Below are 25868 nucleotides of genomic sequence, written 5' to 3'. Positions count from 1 at the left end.
CTTGGTATTCAAATGCAATCAAATCTGAGATTTTAAAAACAAAGACCAGAAGATTGGCTCCACCTCCAAAGATCTATAGGCTCTATTCAATAGTTCAAACTGTGAGCATACACCAATCTATGCAGACCTATTCTTGAGTATGGAGACACTCTATGGAATCCTGCATAGAAAATCTCTGTTGAATTGCTAGAATCAGTGCAGAACAAAGCTGTCGGCTTTATCAAAAACATTGAAGGTCATCACGGTCTGACAGAAGCTCAAGCTCAACTACAGCTGTCATCACTACCTAAGTGCTAGACGTGAATCACACCGAATAGCCTTACTGATGAGCATCCTCTCTGATGAAGATAGACATAACACCCTCTCGTCAGCTAAGGATAAACTGCTGAAAGGCAAAACAACACAACCACGACCACCTGTTTAGCTACAAGAGGGAACCAACTCACATACGTATATGCATCCAACCTTGTATACTATTACAGCTTTCTCTCATGCAGTGTTAAGATATATGAGGATTGGAAGTTACAAATAATCAGGAATAACCTCAGCAGCATGCTGTATTGCTGTCTCAAACTGTCTTAAATCATATACATACCATATGAGACGCTTGCCCTTTACACCATCAGAGTGTTATCAGAGTGTTCTACAGTATGCTCCACAAGGCAACTAGGTAACAACAAGAAGCAAAAAGGTAAAATCAAGGCACTAAGATTTAGATTTATTTAAAATAAAACAAATAAGTTTTAATTAAATTAAGAAACAAATCAGCAGCGAAAAAATAAAGGAAGTGTACATTTTGTCAGATGTTCAACTGAAGAGGTTTTACCCTATACCTATACGCAGGTATAGGGTAAAACCTCTGAAAACAAATGAACATACATTTTGGACTTCTTCTATGCTAAAATGTTTCATTCACAGTATAAATAAAAATGATTTGTATGCAGATTAATCCCTACACCCACCAATAGTAATAATCAGGAAACACAAGTACCAGTTTTAGGCAAATGTAAACAGAATATATGTAGTAACAATTGAAAAAGTTAAAAAATTACATAACTTGCTTTGTGTTATTCTCTAGATTCATATTGAATCACATGGCTTGTTTAGTCATGTAGAACAACACAATGACAACAGCAAATTTTAAAACATATCACGTGTTTGTTTTAATTTAATGTAAATAAACTAGAGAGCGCGGATAATTAAAAGCATGAATTTCACTCTCTGCATCAACATATATATCGTCCTTATAAAAGATCAAATAAAACACTAGCGATAGAATAAACTAGGATATGTAGTTCATTCTAATCCGAATCAATCGCATACAGGTACGTGCATATGAACATTGTGCATGTATATGCTTGTAACTGCATAATTAATATTCATAAAAATGCATTGATTCATTGATGCTATTTCTCCAAAAAATGAATGTTGCAATTTTACAATGTAGAGCTTGGGGATCATTGGCAACCAAAAAGCTTCCAGAATATTTGTTTATACTAGCTGTACCACCAGGCGTTGCCCGAGTAATAAAAAAGTATTTGGACAAAAAATTGATTTGTATTTAACATATAACAACATTTCCCATTCTAACTTTCAAATTACATATCATGAGAGAAGCGTTTTGTGTAGTTGAAATAAATTAAGAGAAAAATAAAAACAATTGTAAAGGTTTTCAAACTTTGTCAAGCAACTGTAACTTTCAAGCTATTAGCCAGGCCCATTGCCAATGGAAAATTCCAGTAAGCTGCTTAATAAGCTAGGCTTCTAATGGCGGTAAGCCATGTCTGTACGTCTGCATTGTTGTCCAACTACAGCTGTTCTAATAATAGCTATAGCCTGAATGACAGACAGATATACGACACACGGACATACTTTGAGGAATATATATACATGTACATGTATAGATATTGTTGAGATTCAACTCTCAAACTTGTAGATTGAAATTATAGTAGGAGCATTCAAAAATAAATAAAAATCAATAAAAGTGTTTTCTTAAATAGTTTATTCAGTGATGACCTGTTAAACTTAACTTACGGCATAATTCATAATATTATTAAGGACCGCTTTAATACTATGACAAATGTCTAAAAATAACAATTACCAGTATATTGCCATTACACATCATTAAATTCTGTTGGAAAATAAAATGAAATACATGTATAGTAAAAGTAGCTCTACTAAAATCTATTAAATGTTGGTGTTTGATTCTTTGCTGCTTTGATAAACTTTGAAAGTGAAATTGTTTTATTCTCCAAACTGTTTCATAAATCTTGTGATTCTTTATTTCTATATTTTGTGCTTTGTGTCTGTTTTTTTTAGTTGCTACTAATGTTCTAACATTTGTGCTACATAGTTTATATTTTCCGCTTCACTATGTAAGACAGACAAAATTCAATGCATGTTAGGGTGTAAATGTGGTAGAAGCTCATTTAGTTTTCTGTGCCATCTAAGTCATCGTTAGTTCTAGTGTCTAAACCATAAACACTCCAGTATTTTGGGCCTTACCCTTAGTTATGTTAACCAAGGGTAAGGCCCCAAAGACTGGAGCTAGAGGTTATAACCCCCAAAGGCTGATTAACCACAGGCTCCACCTTTGGTTAAAATAACTCCCAAAGGGTGAGTTATGCTAACCAAGGGTGGGGCCTTTGGTTAACATAACCTTTAGCTTGTAACCACTTTTTGTCACTTAACCAAAATCTTTCAAAGTAATCCAGTAAGCTAAACATTTTATAGTTCTGTTCTTCTATGTTTCCTTCTGCTCTATCACATATATAATTAAACACCTCCTTTACATTGTTGGCCAGTACAAGCACTAACGCATACAACATTATGACCAGTTCTCTCACTTTACCATTCTTATTACGGTAGATTTTTGATAGTCAGTAGTTTTTTTATATTTCTGTGAGTAGATTGGCAAAAGTAAAAGTGGCAACCTTTCATCTCTGGCTCTTTTCCAAATACTTCATGGACTGTTTTTTACTGGGCTATAATGAGAAACATTATTCTATTTATATTCATTGGCATTGAGAATAATCATAGTTAATATTGACTAACTCAAATTATTATACTAATCACAGGTGGGTCCAGCTACGCAACGGCAATACTAAGACAGCTAAATGTTTGGCAAACATTTTTTTTTATATACGTAATTATTTGAAAATATGTCTATAATATTTTGAAGTAGGGTATATAACCGCTTAATGTTCGTGACAAATTTAGTTCGAAATGGACATAGCAAACCTATTTTACATCACAAAACATATTACAGTGAAAATGCTTGTGTAATTAAATGTTCATTCTTAATATTAGTGTTAAAAAATATTTCCTACCCACCTCATAGTCAGCCATTGCATATTTTGCGTTCAAACCAGGTGTTAGCCATTCTTTAATGTCTTTCAACACCTGATAATAAATTATGACGCTGATAACACAATGAGATAGGGTGTTGGCTAGATGAGATAGAGGGATCGTTCGCTGAAAATTGGCTTTTGTAATACAAATATTCTATAAAGATTTGTACCTGAACATAATCCATTTTTCTTCTTTTTGACATTAATACATTTAAAAGGGGTGCTTATTTGTGCCTGTCTTATGAAGGCATTAACAGTTAGCAACTGCTCAAAAGGTATTTTTACGCACTTGAAGGTTCCATCTTTAATAGATCTAGCTAAGTATCAATAGACAATATTACATGCCTTTCCTCATCAATTTGAATGTCCGCTCGCAAGAATTTTTTGATATGGCATGAAGTATAAGCTAAAAAATATTTTAGATACTGCATTGATATTTGTGTCACAGTTAGATTAGCATATCAGATTTTCAGATTACCAACCTCCATTTGCAAAATTAAAGCACAATTGAAGTTAATTTTTTAAGCAGCATCCCACTCAATAAGTATATAATCAATTTTTTTATAAAGCTGGTTATATTAATTCTATATTAAAATTATATATGATAAAATTCTGGGTTTATTTACCTCGAAATCTTTTGACTTAGATGTTTTGGTCTGTTTCTCTCTCTTATTTTATTGGCCCTCCAAATTAAATTCTGTATTGAAAGGTTGTTGCCGGTTGTACATTTTGTCATAAACTCTTGTAAGCCGTTGTCTACTATCATAGTATCACTCGGAAAAAAGTTCAGTTTTGCTTCTTTTTTAATCTATAATATCAGTCAGAGTCATGTACAGCCTTTTATAGGCTACTTTTTAGTATGAAAAGCTCCAGCCAAACATTAAATAAGTTTTGAGAATTATGATTGAGATTGGCTGCCTCTAACGTTATTTCTCTCACTTCAATTATCAAAGCTCTGATAGGTATTCCTGTGATAGAAATGCGTGGAAGCTGGATGTCTTGTACGCAGATTCAAAATTGTTACCCCGGGTAACCTTGGCTTGGCATTATTTTTGTTTGCTACAAATCCAATAGACTGTCTGTCTACCATTCATGCTTTGTTGATGACATAGCTGTACCCATTTGATGACACAAGTATATCTCTTTCCTGCTTGTTCCCAGCGAAATAAATCTTATAATTCACCTCACTATGAAAATAATTTTTAGTTATGGTTTTCTTTTTATAAACCAACACTACTTTCTCAAACATGTCAGATGAGACAGCTATATTACATTACAGCTATGAACATATAACACATGTAAATGGTACGTGATGTTTTTAATCTGTTGAAGTTCTGTTTTCCGTTGATTTCTCAGATGTTGTTAACATATATAACATGATGTTATATATGTTAACAACATGTTATATAACCATCTGATAACATGACTGCATGGATGTTCTCTCAATCAATGCTGGTCAATAATTCCATAGTTTGAATCGATCCAGAAACTTCGTACCTTTAGACATCAAATTTATGTTTTTTATATACAATTAATGAGTGAATCCCACAGACATAATCGTGTAGTTAGTGTATGAAAACTATTCATTGTTGTAATGATGATTTATTAAAGACGCAATTAATTGTGATTATATTTATTGTATTGTTATTGCCATAGATATAATAAATCTTGATTATTATATCTATGGTTATTGTTAATAATAATATATTTATCTAGACTTACTTATCATCAATAGTCGTCGTTGTTGAAGTCATCAGGTCCTGGATCAAGATGCCAAATTGATGACGAGAAATTTGACCCGCTATAAACAAAATGATATTATGTAATTTTATTTCTGTAATTTTATTATATAATGAATGTAGTGCTATCCGATATGTCATGAAAACACCCATACCTTCTATGGAGTGTATTTCTACTCTTAGATCTATAGAGTTGATCTGCCATGGATCTCCCACTTGCTCTATCATGAAGTAAATAGGTCATCATTATAATTGAATTTTTTTTGCAAAATGTATTATATTATTGTTTGCATGTGATACATAATTTTCTTTTTATTTTAAATGATATTTAATTGTGAATAAATTGATGCAGTATAAATGCATTGTGCACTTTTACTACTGCAGCATACATGTAGTGCAACTACAATACTTGTATTTCCTAATGTACAGTAAGCAGTATTGGTGCATGGGCGAAATCGCTTACTGCGCACATTGTGCAACTCTAGATTATTGAGAGTGTTGCTAGTACACATTGACTCAGTATAATTTTAATGCGTCACAACTCACAACCCTGCTAACAGTACCCGTTACCAAAATCAGAAGATATTTGAGTACCGTAATTGCGAACAGCCTAATTTTACTTAGAGTTATGTTCTCTTCAATAGTGAACATTTATGCAAAAATGTTCAAATACTTCGACGAATAGTCTTCAATTTCGAGAAACAGTCTATGCATTCGCCAAATAGCCTTAAATATCGAACTAATAGTCTATTAATTCGACAGAGAGCCTGTCGGCAACAACGGTTTCGACCATTCGTATTTCGACTAAACCTCCATTTACCTATACATTGTCATAAAGTTATACGTAATGTTGCGACAACTGGCGCTTTAGAACCTTTTTTGGCAAGAGGATGTGGCTACCTTTTACTCACATTAATCTACCTTCTGCGCGAATGTCTATCGGCGAGCATAAAGTTTTCAACAGCCGCTAAACACTTTTCTTTTCATCTTTATTTGATCTTTTAGGGTGCAAGCGATTTTGATAAGCAGTCTGAAAATTCGTAGATCGTATCTCTAAGCACCAATGTAGTCATCAGTCCATCTTTTCACAATTATTATTTGCGTATTTTTTAGGTTGTTGCTGAACTAAGAACAAGGAAAACGAATATTTTTGTTCAACTTGATTTAGAATAACGTTAGAATGATATAATAACGTTTGCATATATTATGATTACACATTTTACGCTGAAGTGCATTCTGCAAACTAGTGGTTGTGTCGATTAAACACGATAATGAACATAAAAAAACCTGCCATTGATGTAAAGAGCATTTGTTAGTTCAAGAAAGTTAAGCTGTGTAAGTAAAACAAAAATTGCCGTCCTGGCTTTAATGTAAACGTCTACCTTTTTTACTATTCACCCATGCTGTAAAAGACTAGTTTGAATATGTAGTCTTTTCTAGGAAGTTTTAGCGATGGTTAAGTTTCAGCAAATGGTTTTATCGGTTTGTAATCAGGATAAAAGTGACACGGATAATTTGGAGAAAAATATTTTTATTGTTTAATGTTGCAAAAGAGTTTGCTTTTTGTGAAATAAAATGTATTGTGAAAGATGTATCAGTTATTGAGTTGTAGAATTACGGAATGACTAGTATATTAGACATCTCACCTTTAAAGACTAATTCATGTTGTACATGTATTTTTGATTTCTCATTGTTCCTTTAAACTAAGCATGCACTCGCAAGGTTACAACTAACAGTATCTAAATTACCATTTAACAACAATAGTGGAATAGGAATATAGTCAAGTGGGGTAAGTGCACCATTGGGGCAAGTGCACCAACTGTTGATATTTTATCAGCCAATCACTGCATAGCTGTCTCTGAGTTGCAGAACTATTACCCATGATCCACCACAGGAAGCTATAGTCCCTGCATGCTTGATTTCAAATTTTTTTGAAGTGAGCAACAAAAACGTAAATGCACTATTTAAGTAGTTGGCTTTAAATTCAGAGGTGTGTACTGATAATTTTATAACTTTCATTTTAGTGGATATTTTTTTGGCTAACTATTGAGTGTAACTGGTGTATATCCATAGAATACTTTTTTTATTGTTTTAATCCACACAAATAATTTTGTATTATTTTAACTGGGGTGGTGCACTTGCCCCTGATAATTTTAGAGACAGGGGCAAGTGCACCTATGTAGTGCACATTAGCATTAACAGGGCAAGTGCACCACCCAGCACACATGTAGTTCCCAATCAAAAGAGACAGTTCAATTTCATTTCAAGTTCTCCCAATCTCTATAGTCTTTCTTGTTATACTTTTGCGTTAGTCTATGTCAAATTTGTGGTTCACTTGAGTGAAACTGGTCACTTGAATTGCAATGGTATAGAATTGCTGATTTTTAAAATTTTTATGTTCAATACGATCAATATTTCAGTGGTGCGGTACAAACTCAAAAAACCTTTGTTTTCCATTTCTATTGAATTTTATATAATTTCAATATCAGCAATATGGTGCATTTGCCTCTGCTTATCAACCAATGCATAACAATGACAAAGAAGGCTAGGTGGTGCACTTACCCCTGTATATGGGGTAACTGCACCACCTAGACATACATTTTTTAGCGCTTCATATAAAGCAATGATATTTAATTAACAGTCTTCTAGTGCTGATATTCTTGCTCAGAACATTCTGGAGGTTTCACAATAACCAATATTAGACTCAAATGTTTAGTTAAAGCAAAGCAGTAAGACTGCGAAATTGAATTACCCTTTTTCGATGGTGTACTTACCCCACTTGACCCTATTTAAAAATATTTATTTTTCATTTCCAAGTATGTTATATATGCATCTTATATTCAATTGCATCTTTCTGGGTCCATTATTTCTATTCTTCAGATTTTGCTTTTGGAACATGCTAGCTTTCCTCTTCTAACATCTAATCTTAGTTTTATTCCAAAAACAAACAGTTTCTCATATATTTATGTTATTTTTTATTCAAAACACGGGTCACTCTGGGTAAGTTTATGTATTGCTGTGAAAATGCACAGATTACGGCAAAATATAAAAGTAAAAAGTTTGCTGTTTGACTCACTTTTGATAATTCAGATATTTCTACAATGGATAATTGCCAATGTTATTTATTCCTCCCTAGTCTATCAACCTGAAGACTTAAATCTGCGTCTGATTACATATTTCAAAATAACTTCTATAAGAAAAACTCATAATGACACAGGTCTGATACTCTATTGAAATATATTTATAAATAACAGTATTAGCTGATATGTTGATTGACTAACCATTACCCATCAATTTATCAAGTGCCTTTGTTGAGTTGATCAGCAGCTTTCCATATCTATGGTGGAAATAGTTTCAACCGAGGCAAGGTTCGACATATTTAAACCATAACTGTCACGAACAACTTTTATTGTATTTACTAGGTAAATCAGACACGCTGATTCCGATTTTGTACTCAAAATAAAGATTAGTCCACTAACCTTCAAAGTCATTTAGGCTTTTTTAAAGCGTTTCAATATCCGTTTCAAAAACAACACAATCGGCATTACAAGCTCCGCCCATAAATATGTGACGAAACCTAGCTTTTTCAGAAACGGAAGTTGGGAAAGTTTAATCCGATTTAGAATAATAGAGATGGGTGTCTTAAAACCCATTATTATCTAAATCCAGCCTGTAAAATAATTTCAGTTTTTTATGAAAGGGATATAAACTATTTAAAATTGCTCGCAGCTTGTTACATGACGTTTAAATGGGCTGGACGCCGAGAAAAATGAGCTCAAAAAGCGCGGTTTTATCACGAGCTAGCGTTGTTATCGCGCTTTTTAAATATGCAATGCTAAATAGCTTATCTACCTTTCAGAAAAGACTGATATTATTTTTAAAGCTGGATTTAGATATTAATAGATTTTAAAACACCCATCTCTATTATTCTAAATCGGTCTAAACATCTCTACGTAACTTCTGTTCCTAAAAAGCTAGGTTACGTCAAGTATTTATGGGCGGAGCTTGTTATGCCGATCGTGTTGTTTTCGAGACCGACATTAAAACGCTATAAAAAATCCTTTATTACTCTGAAAGTTAGTGGCCTAATCTTTATTTTGATTACAAAATCGGAATCAGCATGTCTGATTTACCTAGTAAATACGATAAAAGTTGTTCGTGGCAGTTATGGTTTAATGATTGCACAACAAGCATTAGGCACTTGCCAGACTATCTCTATTATAAACTGCTGATAGATTCTTAAATGCATAATAGTAATGCTTCATAAAGAAAATTGTAAATAGCTCATTATTAATAATCACTAGGCAAAATTTTGCTGCTCTTCATTATAATACTATAACAATTATTAATAGTACATTAGATTGTTTTGTTTTATTAAAAATTATTTTGACACATTACATGGATTGTTTCGTTTAATCTGCTAGTCTAAAAAATGTCACAATTCTGATTTTTACCAAAACCATATCTAGATAGATGTACATGTATGTGGCTATATCATTTGAAGTAATCTTTGATGTATGTTTTTATCTAGATATAACATCATGAGTGTCCTCTGTGGCGTTAAGATTTTGAGTGCTTGTAATTATCATTTAAGTACATAAAACTTCGATTTGATATTAAAAGCTTTTGGACTTTGTTCACAAAACTTATTATATTGACAGAATGTCATTTACGGCTATTGTATTGATGACTGTTGAAATAATCGTTTTAGCTAGACTTCGGCAAAATATGTTAAAATATTTGGAACATTTTAGAAAAATTCAGTTCATTGGTTATTTATCAACTTCCGAATTTGCTTTGTTAACGTTGGCTTATTTCTTTTTATTATAGATGAGTTGGCTATGAAGCATACATAGTTTTACAATTGGGCTGACAATGTTTATGCCTTACTTTGTATAGTGAAATCTCCACTTATTAAGGATTCTATATATGAAATTTCAAGTTACAAAACGTCTTTTAGTGGAAATTTGCCTTCGATGTGCGAAAGATATTTCTAGATACAAAAGGCCTTTTGTACTTTGGCACGTTTGTTAGTGTCCTGCCTTGCCCCATTTTCTGTCCGTTGGTACGACTCGAAAAGCGCCTCACTTTGGCTACCAAAAGTCAGTGAATGGCCAGTGTTTTTCTTTTGTTCCTAGTATAATTATTGTAGAAGATATTGCATACGTGGTAAGACAACTTTTGTTTCTAGCAATTCAGGTTCTTTGTTTTCTGTATGATGGCAATTTTTGAGTTAATGCCAATATAAATAAATGATTCTACTTATGTTTTTAAAATCATTCATTCAGCTTTTAATTTATTTAATCATTCATTAGCTTAACAAAACCAAGACAACAATATGGCACCTACCTCTTCTGACTGATAAAAAAGTATAATTTAATTTCACATTGAAGCTGTGCGCTTAATGTAAAACTGTCATAATCATGAACCCTAAACCAAGTGATACGAAAAAAGAGAAACGCTGTTGATACAAATTAATAATTCCGCCGTTACTGTACAGTCAGTCATTAACTTTTAAAGATTGGTTTTATTTTTTCCTATTTGAAAAGACAAATGAGGGAATTTAGGATGATCTTGAACTGCTTTTTTGTGTATTTTACTGTTATAACGAAAATCTTCATAACATAAACATTTTTGGAACAGATTATTTGTGTTGTAGGAGTGTCTACTGTATTTATAATTAATACAAATGTTATATTTGAGTTTGTGAGCGCTTGGATCGGATTAGGGCATTCATATGGTAAAATCGGTTTCTACTCACAAAGCGGCTTCCGGAACAAATTACTTTCGTTAGTAGAGGTTTCACTGAATCTGTGAAATAATTGTTTTTAGAAAATTTACCCAAACTTAAAATCTTGGCAAATCATTTATCTCAATTTAGTAACAAAAACTATAGCCTAAGTTAGGTTCCTTAGGTTGGACTTACGCCCTTCTAAAATTGGCAGACAGTTGACATGGGGTCACGCTCACGCAGTCTATCACCACCAACAAAGGCTCACAGAAGAGAGTCCAAGAGCAGAACACCAGAAAAGAAGCGTTACTCTACAGACAGACGTCCATTGGATGACAAAGAAAGAAGGAAGTCCCGCAGTCGAAGCAGGAGCTCTAGTGGTGGACGACGCCGTGTCAGTCGTAGCAGGTCAAGGGACAGACGCAGGCGTTCTCGCACAATGAGCCCAGCAGACATTGGATATAGAATTCACTTAGCTGACATTGGTGAGGTTAATAATGTTTAGCTAACATTTCCTTCTACAGTTCTCCATAGTTTGCTTTTGGTAGGTAATTTGGTAAGCTTTCCAATAAGGGCCTTTGAGATGTGTTTTCACACTTATGTGTTTTTAAACAAAAATAATCTTCCTTCTAAATGCCCACTAGACCGGCAAGCAGAAATGTTAACAGTACAGGAAATTGCCGGCATAGCTACAAACACTGGCCACATTACTCGTGTTATCCCAGCAGCTCATGAATAGTAGCATCTGTATTTGCTGTTGATTAATGTGTAGCACATGCAGTGATGATTTCGGTGTTAGCAGTTCTTGTCTTCATGTAGCTCACTGTTCATCTGGTTAAGTTTGCTATGATGATGGTAACCTTTCCTTTACAATGTTAAGGTTTCCACTGCGATGTCATGCTTTCCACTATGATTTTAGGCTTACCGTTACAATGTTAAGCTTTTCATTGTGCCAAGGTTTTTCATTATCCTGGCATTTTTTTGGTGAAAGTAGCTGCGCTTTAAGATTGTTTTCATTTTTATCAAGCGTCATTACTGAAATGACAGCCTCGCTAGTAATAGTAACCCGTAACAGTGATAGCGATCACCTTTAGCCAATGGTGATCGCTATTGGCTAAATAAGGAGGCCCTAAGTCTTAAAACTTGTCTGCACGAAAGTGAATTGATAGGTTAGAATGCTGAAATGCGGTTGAGTCTCTCCATAAGAATTTATTTCGTTTTGTAGCCTGTTGTATGTTCAAACTGTTTTATCCCATTCAAATATTTTATAAGACTCCGCTGTAGTTCGTTTAGGATATTATACAGTGCAAAGACCTATATGACACCTTAATAAATACTGCAGACGATTACATATGGCAATAAAATTTACTCATAAAACAAAGATGTTGAAACAAAATTAATAAAAACAATTGGTGATTGTTACTGTCGCTTTACGTCACAGACAGGTTCTAACATTGACTATGTGAACTTTAAACTAAGTTACTGTAAAACCTCTATTTGAACGCCACTATAAAGAAGGGTTGAAAACTACAACGCCACTTTGATATTCTTTGATGTTTACGAATCCATAATAAAAAGTGATCAGTAGAGAAGTGTCCACAAAATAACACCAATAATGACTCGGTTGCTTCAATAACAATTTTCTCGTTGTTGCTGTAGCGGTTGCCACGATTTTAGTGATAGTGTACTTAAGAAGATCGATAGTCACAATCATCAAAACTACACTCTGATTCGAAGTCACCAAGGTCTAAATCATATCCATTGTTTTTAGCTTCGTTCATAATGTGGTTTACAATCTTACCCTGAAGACTTTAAAGTGTTTTGATGAACGATGAGAATACTCTTCAGGAACACCGTATGACATAATAGCATCCATTGTTATGGCGTAGTCTAACTTAAAAATATTAAAAACAGTTTTAACAATTAAAAATATCAGTCTTTTAACTCTCAAGATGTATGGTTTCTTTGAAACATCAAAAAACGACACCGTCGAAATAATTAATAACAGTACTCCGCTATCATTCTATAATCACAGTACATAGTTCCTTATTTAACTCAGTTTGATACTTCAACGTATTTGAAAAATGGTTTAGTAAAAATACTGAGGCAGACAGCATTAATGTCGGTTCGCCCAAAGGAGAGTGAACAATATGCGACATTAGTATCGCTTCATCCGTAACAGGGTTAAATTCATCTTGCTAAAAATTCGGACGAGCTAGTTGAAAAATAAGTGCTACTTTTATTTGAACACCACCTCTAATTAAATGCCACTATAGGGTAAGGGTTGCAAAATAGAGCGCCATGGCGTTCAAATAGCTTTTTTACGGTAGATTAATTTTGAGTTGTATTTCCATATTTTTGTTTTCCAATTTTTGCTTTTAGTCGTCACTTTCACTCAACCTGATCTCTTTCGCTTACCCAAGTCTGTTTTCTACATCTTTTTTTTGTAGCACCATATGTAAAATATTTTCCTAAATAAATGATCAGCCTATGAACTGTCCAATAAAAGTATATACAGCGCACCCTCAGGATACGATTTTGATCCGTCCCAGGTTTGGCATCGTATGGTGAAAGATCATACATGTATATAGAGGTATAGAATTTATAGTAAATATATAATACAAACATCCCCTGATAAAAGTCGTCAAAATCTATATAGAAGTGCTGTACATATTAAAAATTAGTAACAAAATAGTATGTTAACCTTAGTAACTATAGTTACCTACAGTAACTTTATTGTATTTAGTAGTTATGATCTGCAATAAAATTTAACATTATAATGTACCGTGTGCAGTAAGTAACCGTAAGGAGTTCTTATCTTCAAGACAGATGTATACGTATAACATGAACTTTAAATTCACCTCAAATGAGTTTAGCTTACTAAACACACACGCACACTAAAAGCTAAGTTTTAGTATGTATTTATAACTATTTTATTAAATTTCAACTTTTTATAACTAAAATGTCACTTTATCACTTGTCAGTTTCTGTTTTCACTTTCACTATAACTTTTAGCGGACCTGTTTAAAACCTTTTTTAAGTTAATTTGGGCCAAAAAGCCCGCACGATGCCGTTTTCATTATTACCATGAAAGCCTTTAATTGAACGTCGTGAGACTATTTTTTAACCTAAAGTGGCGGTCAATTGTAGGCTGGCAGTGTATTTTTCAAATGGCTTGTCAGAATTTTCAAAAAATATATTTAGCCCTATTACGGGAGAAGCGAATTTCGCTTATATTTTGCTCTCTTTTTTCCAGTGGAGCGATATTAAACCTTTGGGACACAATAAATCTGTTAATTTACCTCTAACTTGTCAGATCTCTTAATCAATTTGCATCGAGAAACCGAGAAACATCTCTTTCAGTTGACATTTATTGCTTGCAATTAACCTGCCATGATATTGTAGCCTATGTCCTTTGCAATGTGTTGGGATTTTCAATTTTTATTTCATTCTAAATTTGAAGACATATTTTTATTTTATATCTGCGTATATATAACAATGTTGCATAAAAGCTCATTAATATGTTTGCTACAGTTTGCAGCCAAAGCTAGATTTTTTTTGCAATAGAAGTGGAGTTATGAGGGTCGATCCATTGTAAGTTCCATTATTAAGATAGCCGCAAGGATGCTATTAAATAACATGCTATAAATCTGCATATTTATAAGTTATATAATGATAATCTATCAAATGATACAAATATATATTCATGAACAAGTGACATGAATGAACCATGCTTATATTACACGCAAAATCGAAAATTAACTTTTTAATCCTTTCACTGCCGTCCATGTACAAATTTAGCTATCAGTCAACTGCCAGCCATTTTACCCAAAATTGCCGATATTGCTTAATGACATGTATGCAATATTTTTTCAATTTCAAACTTTATCTAAAACGTTTTTGTTATATATTTTATTTTGCCAACATGTTAACACACACTTGTATGCAAAAAATTCAATGTATCTATACTTTGTGCATTGATATAGCGATATGAAGCTACAATTGCTACAAAGCTAAAATGATCCTCTACAATGTCCCTTATTCTTACAAAACTATTACTTTCACCACCATCAGACTCAGGGCTGCCATTTTAACTATCTGTGTAATAACGAAAATTTAAATCGAATCGGCTATAATGTCATCAACATAAGTAATTATCTGTTTTCTAACTTGGGCGGTACTTACACAAAAAATTGTTCGTTTTCAAATTGGAAAGTTCTAAACAAAAATTTGAAATTACTTCGCTATTTTAGATTAGTTTTATAGAGAAATCTTCGGACAACACTGTCAATACCATAAAAGTCTTGAAGATCGTTGGTTATGTAGTCAACGAATAATAAAATTAAGTTACTACGCAATTGCTGGGAAAGTCGCAAAAATGCGTCTACGGCAGTCAACCATAGAAAACGCATAAATGCGTCTACGGCAGTGAAAGGGTTAAAACAAAAATATTTCTATCGTTTGCTCGGATAGCTGCGTTCTGATTGTTGCTTTCGATGGAAAGAACATCTTCTAGTTGTCAATACCTTCCACAATATCTTCTGGCCTCAACTCTTTTTCTGCACTGCTTAACTAGTGGATATTAGCGTTCACACAGATTTTGGCAGAGCTAAATGGTGCATTTAGCACAAATGCATCGCATTAAAGTTTGTTCGCTAAACGTAACCTTTGTCCCAAAACTTGCAAACCGTTTTTATATGCATGTTCTTCGAAGTATTAAGACCGCGGTAAACAAGGAACTACTATTAGCTTGAGACAGTAAGTATTTCTATGGTGTTGCTTTCAAAGTTCATCTACCAATGTAAATCTAAACCGTTTTTTATATAGGTACATGTACAGTTCACCCTCGAGATACAATGTTAATTCGTTCCAAGGTTGGCATCGTATAGTGAAAAATTCGTATATCGGGGTATAGAGACCATTGTAATTACACAATGCAAACATCCCCTGGTAAAAATCGTCAAATTTTTTACAAAAATGTGTACATATCGACAATTAGCAACAAAATAGTATGTTAATTTTAGTAATTATAGTTACCTACAGAAACTGTATTGTATTTAGTGTATTTTAATGGTTATGATCTGCAATAAAATGCAAAATTATAATGTGTTTACCAAATGCAGTACGTACGGTAAGGAGTTCTTACCTTCAAAAGGTACGCATAACATAAACTTTGAAATCACTTCAAGTAAGTTTGGCTTGCTAAGCCTACACTTAAAACTAAGTTTTAATATGTATTTTGAACTATTTTACTGAATTTCAACTTTTTATCACGAAATTTTATCCTTCAGCAGTTCCTATCTTCACTTTCACTATAGAATTTAGCGTGTCTGGTTGAAACCTTTTTCAACCTAAATCAATTAGGCCGAGCGATGCAGTTATAGAAAGCGGCCTCTCGCACACTTAACCATTTAATGGCTACCGAAAAGAAAAATAAAATTTTATTTGCTATACAGGGCGAACATACCTTTGAAGTAACGTGGCTTCAGCAGGGGAACATGTAGCGAGTAAAGCAGAGAGGAGGCAAAAGCGTATCAATGTTAATTATGTTGCTGTACACTTGAAAATAAATTTAATACGTAATGAATTGGAATTTTTCTTTAGCAGGCTAAAAGAAGTTGTCCATTCCTGTCCAATTTTCTACTGGTTTAAAAGAAAAGGTCGATGGTGCAATGCAGAAAATTGCTAGCTAGCTAACGCTTGTAAAAGGATCCAGAGAAGGTGGTACAGTAGTTTGTCTTGTATGAAATGTGCACAAGAATCAATGTAACCAAACAAACAAAGTTTGGACGTATTTATACCCTAGAGGACAGGGTTTTAGCAAGTTTTAGAAAGTAATGTGGATGCGTCAACTATCTTGAGTAGCTAGTTATATATGAGTTACATACATACGATGAATTGTATTTACGTAGTAGAGAACAGGCCGGACTGCAAAGACATGGTTGAACAATAAAATAAAACATAAAATCAAAATGAAATCAATAAAAAATGAAATCAATAAAACATGCCACAAAAATATAAATAATGATATACATTCCACATGCATTGGTTTTATGTACCAGTCAACATCAGTAAATTAAACACTTGAAATATTTCTGCCAATGTAGGTTTTTCTGTATCTTCTAGTTCCTCGGCCCTCGCCCATACTAAAGGGTTGCTCCTCTTTAATGCTGATCGCGTGCATGGCCTTCCAACTGTTTCAAATCGTCAGTCGTAAGCTCCTCCTTGTGCTTGCTTTAATAATAACTGCAAATTCTGATTAGTTACGACCATATTCCTTGACAATATTAACAATACGGGCGCTTTCTTCTTATTTATGACTTCCAACTATGTTGACATGGAAATCATTTTTTCTTCGTTTTGTAACGTTTGTATCGGTCTCAGATTCCATAGCTAACGAATTAAATATGGATACTGGTAGTTATATACGTATGCTGACTAAAAGTTTATAGTAAAAGAGAGTATAACGCTGAAAATGAATATTTGCTCTCGCTTGTGTATTTTACACAAAATTTCGACGCGAAATGCTGTCCTGAGAGAAGTCGGTCATCGCATCTCTTCTAAACATTCTGAAAATGTTTTCGGCAAACTGTATTTCGGTGTCTTTGTTATTTCGACGTGCGTTATGAGCACACCGACCGCCAAATTTTGACTCGGGCGAAACTTTTCTCAAATTCATATCGTGAAATAAAATTCGTATAGCGAGGTGAAGATCTCACAATGTTCAACTTCGTAAGGTGAAAAAATCGTATATCAGGGTAATCGTATCCCGAGGGTGCGCTGTACTTTGAAGTAGAAAGACCGCATTAAACAAAGAACTACTATTAGCCTAAGACAGATATTAATTTTTTCTATGATGTTGCTTTCAAAGTTCATCTGCCAATGTAAATTTAAACCGGTTTTTTTTATATAGGTACATGTACTTCGAAGTAGAACGACTGCGTTAAACAAGGAACTACTATTAGCCTGAGACCGTTATTGATTATTTCTGTGGTGTCACTTTCAAGTTAGCGAAAAAATAGCAAAAAGCTTTGGATTTGGACAACGAGAAAATTGATTGTTAATAATGTAAACGATTCATTATTAATATGCTTTCGTGGACACTCTTCTCCTGATCACTTGATATTATGGGTTCATAAAGGTCAGAGTAGCGGTCAAATAGATGTGGCGTTCAAATACAGGGTGGCGCTCTACTTCTCAACCATTCTCTCCTAGTTGTGGTCAAATAGAGATGGCATTCAATTAGAGGTTTTACGGTAAGTGGATTTTTGTTAGCCGTTGAAAGGTTGACTTGCAACGAAATTCACATTACAGTTATTTGGTAACAAACAATTCACCATGTCTTACTCTGCTGTGTTGTAGGTGCAAAATATTTGGAAATGGGATTGCAAGCTCTTAAAAGCTCAAAAACAAACAGTTAATTGCAGCCATCACGAAACTGCTGTAGATTAGAATCTCTTTCCAAAACGGCTCAAATGGGACGTAGGTGAACGAGATGGTTTCCGTTTACACTCATGCAACCTCATTCGTCAAAATATTTTCACAAATATACTTCACGCAATCAATAAAACCAGTCTATTTCATCATCATTGTAATGCTGTCATTTTGGGCACTGATATTTCAAATCCCACTGTAAAAATTCGTTTAATTTCTTAACCTTAACTCGAAGGAGTGCATATCATCCTCTAATAAACATGGTCATCTGTGATAGTCAAAAAATACTGCAGACATTCGCGCTGTTTGGCAGGAAGTATGGGTCACATGATCAGATTACGACTAGACGATTAGTCCAAGCCGAAACAAAACTGTAAAGTAGCGAGCATCTATATTTGATACGGGCTCTTCGGTAAAACCCGAAGTGTTTGTCATAAACTAGTGCTACGAAAAGTTTTATATTGAGCCTTTCATTGGCTTTTCAATTCACATGAGAACATCACCTGTCAAAACAATAACCAAATAGATTAACTATGTCAGAGAAATAAACTGATTCCAATCCACGACGGTTTCGTGATGGCGGCGATTAACTGTTCATTTTTGAGCTTTTAAGAGCTTGTAATCACATTTCCACATATTTTGTACCTACAACACAGCAGAGTAAAACATGGTGAATCTTTTGATACCAAATAACTGTAATGTGAATTTTGTTGCAGGTAAACCTTTAAGAGGAGTTCTCTGGCCATTAATTTTCTATTTGAAGAGATGGCAACTCCAACTTCCTTACCGGTTTTAAAGGAAAACTACCGTTTTGCGCGCGAGAATTGCTGTACTGAGAGAAATCAGTCATCCTGTCGCTTTCAGGTGTTGTGAAAATATTTTCAACGAACAGAATTTTGGTGTCTTTATTATTTTGACGCATGTAATAAGTACATTGACTGCCAAATTTGAACTAGGATAAAAAAAATTTTGAATTTGTTTGGTGAAATAAGATTTGTCGACGAGGGGAAAAAATCATCATGTTCCACTTCGTAAGGTGAAAAAATCGTATACCGGGGTAATCGTATCCTAAGGGTGCACTGTATATCACTTTTTTTTTCATAAAAATTACAAAACCTATTCAGATGTTTAACCAGTTGAGCCACTGATGTTTTTCCGTTGTGTTTTATTGTTTATTGCTTTGTTATAAGAAAAATCATTTTTCATTACTACTGCAGCTTTCACTTACCTTTTTTGAACCCAGGGTTTTAATAACATACAAGAAAATGTAAAAAAGATATTTAGTCTCATTAAATATTATAGGAACTGTAATCTTTTAAGAAACTGAACATTGCACCCTAAAATTTACTTCAGGTCAAATGTTTGCAATAATTTTGCGTCGGATGTTAAAACACTTTTACACAATTTAAGTAGAGCTTCAGCTGGATTATATTACTCGATAGGTTGATGTTGGATATGATATGGAATAAATATTGGTATACGGATTGTATTGTGGTTTGCTTAGCATCAATTTTATGTGTAAAAAGATATTGAAAGTATGAGTGATAAGGCCAAGCTAACGTATCTGATTGAATAATTTTGCTAGGCACACGTCCTGACAAATATGCCATAGAGAAGGAATTTAGCAAGTTTGGTAAGGTGTTGGAGACGTGGGTGGCTGAGAACCCACCCTGCTTTGCTTTTGTTGTCTATAAAGAAAAGGAGGACGCTGAAGATGCCTTAGAAGATATGAACGGCGCGTGAGTTCCTTTATACATGCATAACTTGGATTCACTGCAATCACACCTCTATATACTAAGTTATAGAGTACAACAAGTACTAAGTTTTCATACAGTGATAGTGTAGCAACACCTGGTTGTTCTGGTGCTGAAGCGCTGCTGGGCCAACAAGCAGATCATGTTTCCATAGGGCATTAGAGTAGAGCGATGGTTGTACGAGGCATTATTTCAATTTGTATCTTTAACTCTTTGGCTACCGCAAGCCGATATATCGGCTTCCGGGGTAATAGACGTACAGACCGTAAACCGATGTATCGGCTTATCAACAGGGTTTTATTTTTCTTTTCATTACGAAGCCTACACATTTGCTAGGCCAATCAAATTTTGTCTCCTACGAAACAGGGTTGTTGCCAATCACATGCAACCAATCACAAATCTTTTAGCTCAGCAATTCCATTTCTAATTATTTTTCAAAACGGGAAAACCAGATCGTTATCGTCATAGCAATAAGAGACTCGCCCCGTTTGTTCAACGCAAAGAAAGCGTCAGAGATTTTGCAAGAGTGGGATTCAGTAAACAATTTTATACGTATCTTGTAGTGAATTTTGTTCTGAATAAGATGCATTTTACAGTAAAACTACATCTGTATTGCTTCCGGATATGTTGCTTAAATACTAGCGGTATATCGGTTTTCGAAAATCCGTTCGAATTAATTTGGGCAGAATAACGATTTTAGCACAGTAGTGAAAGAGTTACGAGGTCATCCACAAGTGCGACGCTGTTGGTTGCTAAGGCTGTGTCCCTGACACAAAGATGGCTTTCGGCACGAGTTCTTCACTTCCAAACAGTGACACTGAATCATTACAGAACGAGAGTGACATGCTGTTTCTATGATTGCATTGCAGCATCATATGGGGGTGTGTCACTACGCTGTTTGCTATCGCGGTATGGAAGCTTAAAGGTTGGCTTGCAACAAAATTTACATTACAGTTATTTGGTATCAAAGGTTCGCCATGTCTTACTCTGCTGTGTTGTAGGTACAAAATATGTGGAAATGTGATTACAAGCTCTTAAAAGCTCAAAAAGAACAGTTAATCGCAGCATAATTATATACTTATGTACTTATATACTTACTTATATACTTACATACTTAGATACTTATATACTTATATACTTACATACTTACAAATGTAAATACTTATATACTTTAAAAAATTAGTTTCCATGTCACTGATTTTCACTTATCGCGGGGCATGCTGGTCCCCATTAACCGTGAAAAGTGAGAGATAACGGAATTTATTTCTTCTCACTCAGTGTTCCTTCTAGATTTTTTTTTTCTCATTTTCCTTTTTAATGTGTGCTGAAACAGTGGTTTAATGTTCCACTTCATTCAAGTTTAAAGAACATAATCAATACGAAAGCCTGAGGTTCATAGCTAGTCAGACCACCATTTTTCAAAGGTTTGTGCATAAATATTTTCAATGACAATGGAAACTGACTTTTGTCACTGTAATGTATTAGGCAGATGTTTGGTCAACGGATTAAAGTATCATGGGCGAAGCCGCGGAACAAAGGAGGCAGGTCGTCTGGGTCTAGCATGGGAGGCAGTGAATTTACAAGCAGAAGTTACCCTCGTCCATCATCTCATGTGAATGATATGCGCTGTTACAATTGCAACAGATTTGGTCACCTCGCTCGCAACTGTTTTGAAAGAAGGGCATATCGTGGAAGGTATGTTCACTGCTTCAATTTTTGAATGGTTAAAATTCTGCTCTTTCATATAAAATCCTGCACTTGACCACTTGCATTAGTTTGGCTGCAGTCAATTAAAGTATCAATAATGCAATACTCTGACGCTTTGCACTGCATTGCTCTATGTATTGTACCAAATCATGCATTGCCAGACACTGATGCCTGTATCATGTACTGAGTCTGCTTGTGGTCTTTCATAGCCATTGATATGCGAGGAGAGTTTTATCGAGACTTGTCGAACTGGTTATGGCGAATTGGATGGTGGTAAATGCTTGGGCGTAAGCTGGTTTAAAGTTCTATGAGATGGCAAACATGGTTGTAATGTCAATCTCTGAGTTGGTTCAGAGAGGGAATATGCCCGGCATCATCGACAAATGGTCACTGCCGCTGGTGGCAGCGATGATGGAAATGTTGTAACGTGGTCATATGATGGTGGCGTTGATGATTGTAGATATAATAAGAGGTAGGTATGCTTCTCTTTTCTGCCGGCTTTTTACTTGCGTTGTCTCAGTTTTTATAACAAACTCTCAGCTCTCTTATGCTCTTCTGTTATCTTGTTGTCCGATAGTTCCGTGTCGTTACATGGTCAACACTTGAAAACCTATTATCAAAACTTCACGATTAAGCAAATCTAGTATGGGAAAGGCTTACCATTTGCAATGAATTATACAGTATAGCAAGCACGACTCGGCGAGGCTTCTTCAAAGCAGACAGCAGATTTATTTCAGTTGGTCGACACTTTTTACTATCATCTCAATTCAGCCATATTTGCTAAATTTCGTCATGGTGTTCAGTCAAGAATATCAAATTACCAATTACCGGCTTATTATAAACACGGTCTTGTTTCAGTTAATTAATTGCCTCACATGTTAATTTTTATTTGATTTTAGTTACAGCGGAGGGAGCTATGGGGGTGTGCGTTATAGCGGGTATGGAAGAAACGCCCGTAGTCGCAGTCGAGATCGCAGGAGGAGCAGAAGTAGGTCAGTATCGACTATATTCGACTACTATCGTTACTTTCAGCAGCGATCATGCATGTCCATTTGGCCTTTCCAGGGTACAGCCACATGACTGGTTGTGTGTGATTGGTTGGTCCAATTCTCTGGCGAACATACATTGATGTTCCTATCTGGGCACATTAAGTACTTGCAATATTTTGTCAGTTCCTTTTTCAATATAATTTTTTGCGCCATTCTAGAAGTCCAAGACGATCACGAAGCCCAAGAAGGTCAGCCACTCCAGAACGAAGAAGGAGAAGGTAATTCCCTAATTGCTAGTCTGTACCATTCTGATTCGCGGTCTGCTATATTGGGTTCCATAAGGACCTTTTTGGGATTTAAAAAAAAATTGAATTGTGGTTAAACTAGAGATTTCTCGAACGAATTGAAGTGCATGAACCGACTAGCTAGCGATTCATTTTTACGACTCTCACTAAAAGTTACCTCGATCTAGATGCTGATCCCGATTGTGTGGTCGAATTGTTTCCTCTGTTACGGGGAACATGCATCTAATTGCTAGTTAGTATTTATGAAAGAATCCAATATTAAAATTTAATTTTCATATCATTCATGAGTTGTGTTCATAATGCTGCACTCATAGTCTGTGATCATTAGTAATAATAATTGCTACGATAAAGCAGTTTCATAATCATTTAAAAAAGGTTGGCTGATTTTGATCTAGATATTTTACCTCGATATCGGTACCCAAGCTGATGTTGATAATCAGGCACTTGAGACTCAAAAGAATTCAACATGGGTGTGATTAATTTCCTCCACGGTTGAAGAGCGTTTGGTTCTCAAAAAAACCAGCATTTCTATTATTGCTTTTTAACACCTAGAAAATTCTAGAGTGCAAACAGAAACAGGAAGAAAACGGTAAAACTTTTTAGGGTAGCGGAATGAGATGGCAGACACAGAGCTGGTCTAAAATTATAATTGTGAAATGAGATTATATTAAAGAGTGAACTATTCCTTAACATTATTGCGTCTTCAAGAATGAATTTACAAAAATGGTTCTATCGAAATACATCTTTTTTGGAGCTGGTAGCCAAACAGCAAATATTAGTTATCTGACAATTTGTTGATATATTTGCGGGTGTATTTTGTATCTTGCTAATGAAGTCATTAATCAGACAAGTCATTGTTATATTGTTACAGCAATTTTATAAATCTTAGCTAGGAGTTGTTTTCTGTTCGTCACCTATCAGCTGATATAATTTCCAAATTTTTCATTTTTGTTATATTTTCAGTTTTAATATTGTAGTGCATAGTATTCAAATAGGTTTTAAGCTTACAAATGGAAGTTAGTGTTGTAGTCTAAATTTGTACAGATTATGTGCTGCTACAGAGCTGTGCTACTGTACAGAGCTGTCAAAAAGAGTAAGTTAAGTGGCAGATAGAAGCCTTTCTGCTTAGTTTTATCGTACCGTGATAATCAAAGTGGAAAGTTATAATGCATATCTGTAGTTTCAAGGAATACCATCTGTTATAATAACTGGACTATATAAATTAATATATAATGTCCTGTAGACTGTTTATCTCAATAACTCTGTAATATTCCATGGTGTTGTGGAGACAACCGCCATAGACAGAAATAAAAATTTTCAGTTTAATATAATCTTTATTACAGAAATAGTTTAAGCAAAATTAACAAATAATTATTGATAGAACATTAAAGGTGATTGAACATTACCTTCGATGTTAAATCAATGAAATACAATCTTTGTTGTATTTGGATGACTGGGATCAGAGTGGCGTATTTTTGTATGCACAACTTATGAATTAAGCTAGCAGAATAGACCGCTATATACATAGAAGTGGTAATTTATACCTACACAACCACAGCAAGGAGGCTTATAGAGCACGACAGTCTTGTTCAAGTTCAAATTTCTACTTTGTTTTCAATTTTATACATACTCCCTTATGTTCTTTACCTCAACACATTTATTAAAGGCCCAAGAGAGTATATGTATAAACTTTTTTTTAAATTAGAAATTTGAACTTGGAAAAAGCATCCTCACTTTAGATGCCTGCGTATAAATTAGGACTTTATCGATTTATTGTAGTTCATTTTTCAGTTGTTAGCTTAGTTCGTAGTTTAAAATATTAACTCGATTGCTGCCATCAATGTTCCTCCACATCCAGCTAGCTAAATAATCTTTAAATGTGGCCTTTTGTGGATTTGTTTATTTGTATTACAGCCGCTCAAGGTCCATCTCCAACTAAAGAAGTCACTTTCGGATGGAGTTGATGTGCATTTGTACAAAGCTTACATGATAGAGCTACATGCTTCTTCCTGTCCTGTGCAAGCATACTTGGCGCGGGCATAGTTGTAGCATAGTCATTGTGTAGTGAATGCAAGTTTACTGAAGTCTAAATCGATGCGCACCATTTGATTTTTATTATACATTTATGTATATATATGCATTGTATTTCAAATTTAAAAAAATAATTTTACTGCTGTAAAGTTTTTTGTGCAATGTTCGGCAGCCGATTATATTTCAAGTGATATATCAATAGCATTTGTGTAAATAAGGTATTTGCCATTTATTAAAATGTTTCTGGCATTGTATCAAGTTATCATTGTGACATACCATAGTACAATGTATTATATATTCACTTGAATATATAAAATGATAAGATTGGTTGGTTTTAAAAATAGTATTCTGTCCACATCTGTTTTGTGAGTGATTGTCTACATGTTGCATATAATAATCTTACCATCTTTGCACCCAGTAATCGCTGAAGTTAACACAATTTCTCTACAGTTGTGAGGGGTCTGAGATTGGAATGCACCTACATTCATGTGAAAGAATTAACAGTACCCTTAGTCAGGCCCAACTAAAATATTAATTGGATGTGCGGATATCTGACTGCCGAGGCAGAAGGTGAGGTTAGGCTTCTTGGTGTCACCAAAAGTGTTGCCTGTGATCCTTGTGAGTGGTTAATGTTTGTAGGCTATAATAACCAACCCGCGATGTACGGGCTTGGAGATGCTAGAAGTGTTTTTATTGAATTAGTAGTCAGTTTTCTATTGATGATATTGAAAACAGCATGGTGAAGATACATTCAGTTCATCGTTATACAGAGCTCCTCGCGATTGCTCAGTGCATGCCTCTATTGAATAATATATTTTTTGCTTTAGA

At 34.5% G+C, this 25868-nt stretch overlaps 1 protein-coding gene across 2 annotated transcripts; it reads left to right on the top strand.

Annotated features, from left to right (window-relative positions):
* The first annotated feature begins 10958 nt into the window (after positions 1–10958).
* Positions 10959–25364, top strand: LOC137392987 (uncharacterized). Of its 2 annotated transcripts, none has more exons than XM_068079366.1 (6): positions 10959–11305; positions 19951–19993; positions 21494–21703; positions 22615–22707; positions 22923–22982; positions 24924–25364. In XM_068079366.1, exons 1-6 carry the CDS (start codon positions 11044–11046, stop codon positions 24946–24948), a joined length of 693 nt encoding a protein of 230 aa, XP_067935467.1. In that variant the 5' UTR covers positions 10959–11043; the 3' UTR covers positions 24949–25364. The 2 variants fall into 2 exon arrangements, with proteins under 2 accessions (XP_067935467.1, XP_067935466.1); XM_068079365.1 differs by having other exon boundaries at positions 10979–11305; positions 19840–19993.
* The last annotated feature ends 504 nt before the right edge of the window (positions 25365–25868 follow it).

The sequence above is a fragment of the Watersipora subatra genome, chromosome 4, assembly GCF_963576615.1.
Source record: "Watersipora subatra chromosome 4, tzWatSuba1.1, whole genome shotgun sequence".
Classification (NCBI taxonomy): Eukaryota; Metazoa; Bryozoa; class Gymnolaemata; order Cheilostomatida; family Watersiporidae; genus Watersipora; species Watersipora subatra.
The sequence above is the reverse complement of the archived record's forward strand: the minus strand, read 5'-3'. Positions and strand labels throughout refer to the sequence as shown.

Coding starts and splice junctions, on each gene's coding strand:
- LOC137392987 (XM_068079365.1), top strand. CDS start 11,044: ATGGGGTCACGCTCACGCAGTCTATCACCACCAACAAAGGCTCACAGA. Junction 21,704..22,614: donor AGAAGGGCATATCGTGGAAG/GTATGTTCACTG, acceptor ATTTGATTTTAG/TTACAGCGGAGGGAGCTATG. Junction 22,708..22,922: donor CGCAGGAGGAGCAGAAGTAG/GTCAGTATCGAC, acceptor GCGCCATTCTAG/AAGTCCAAGACGATCACGAA.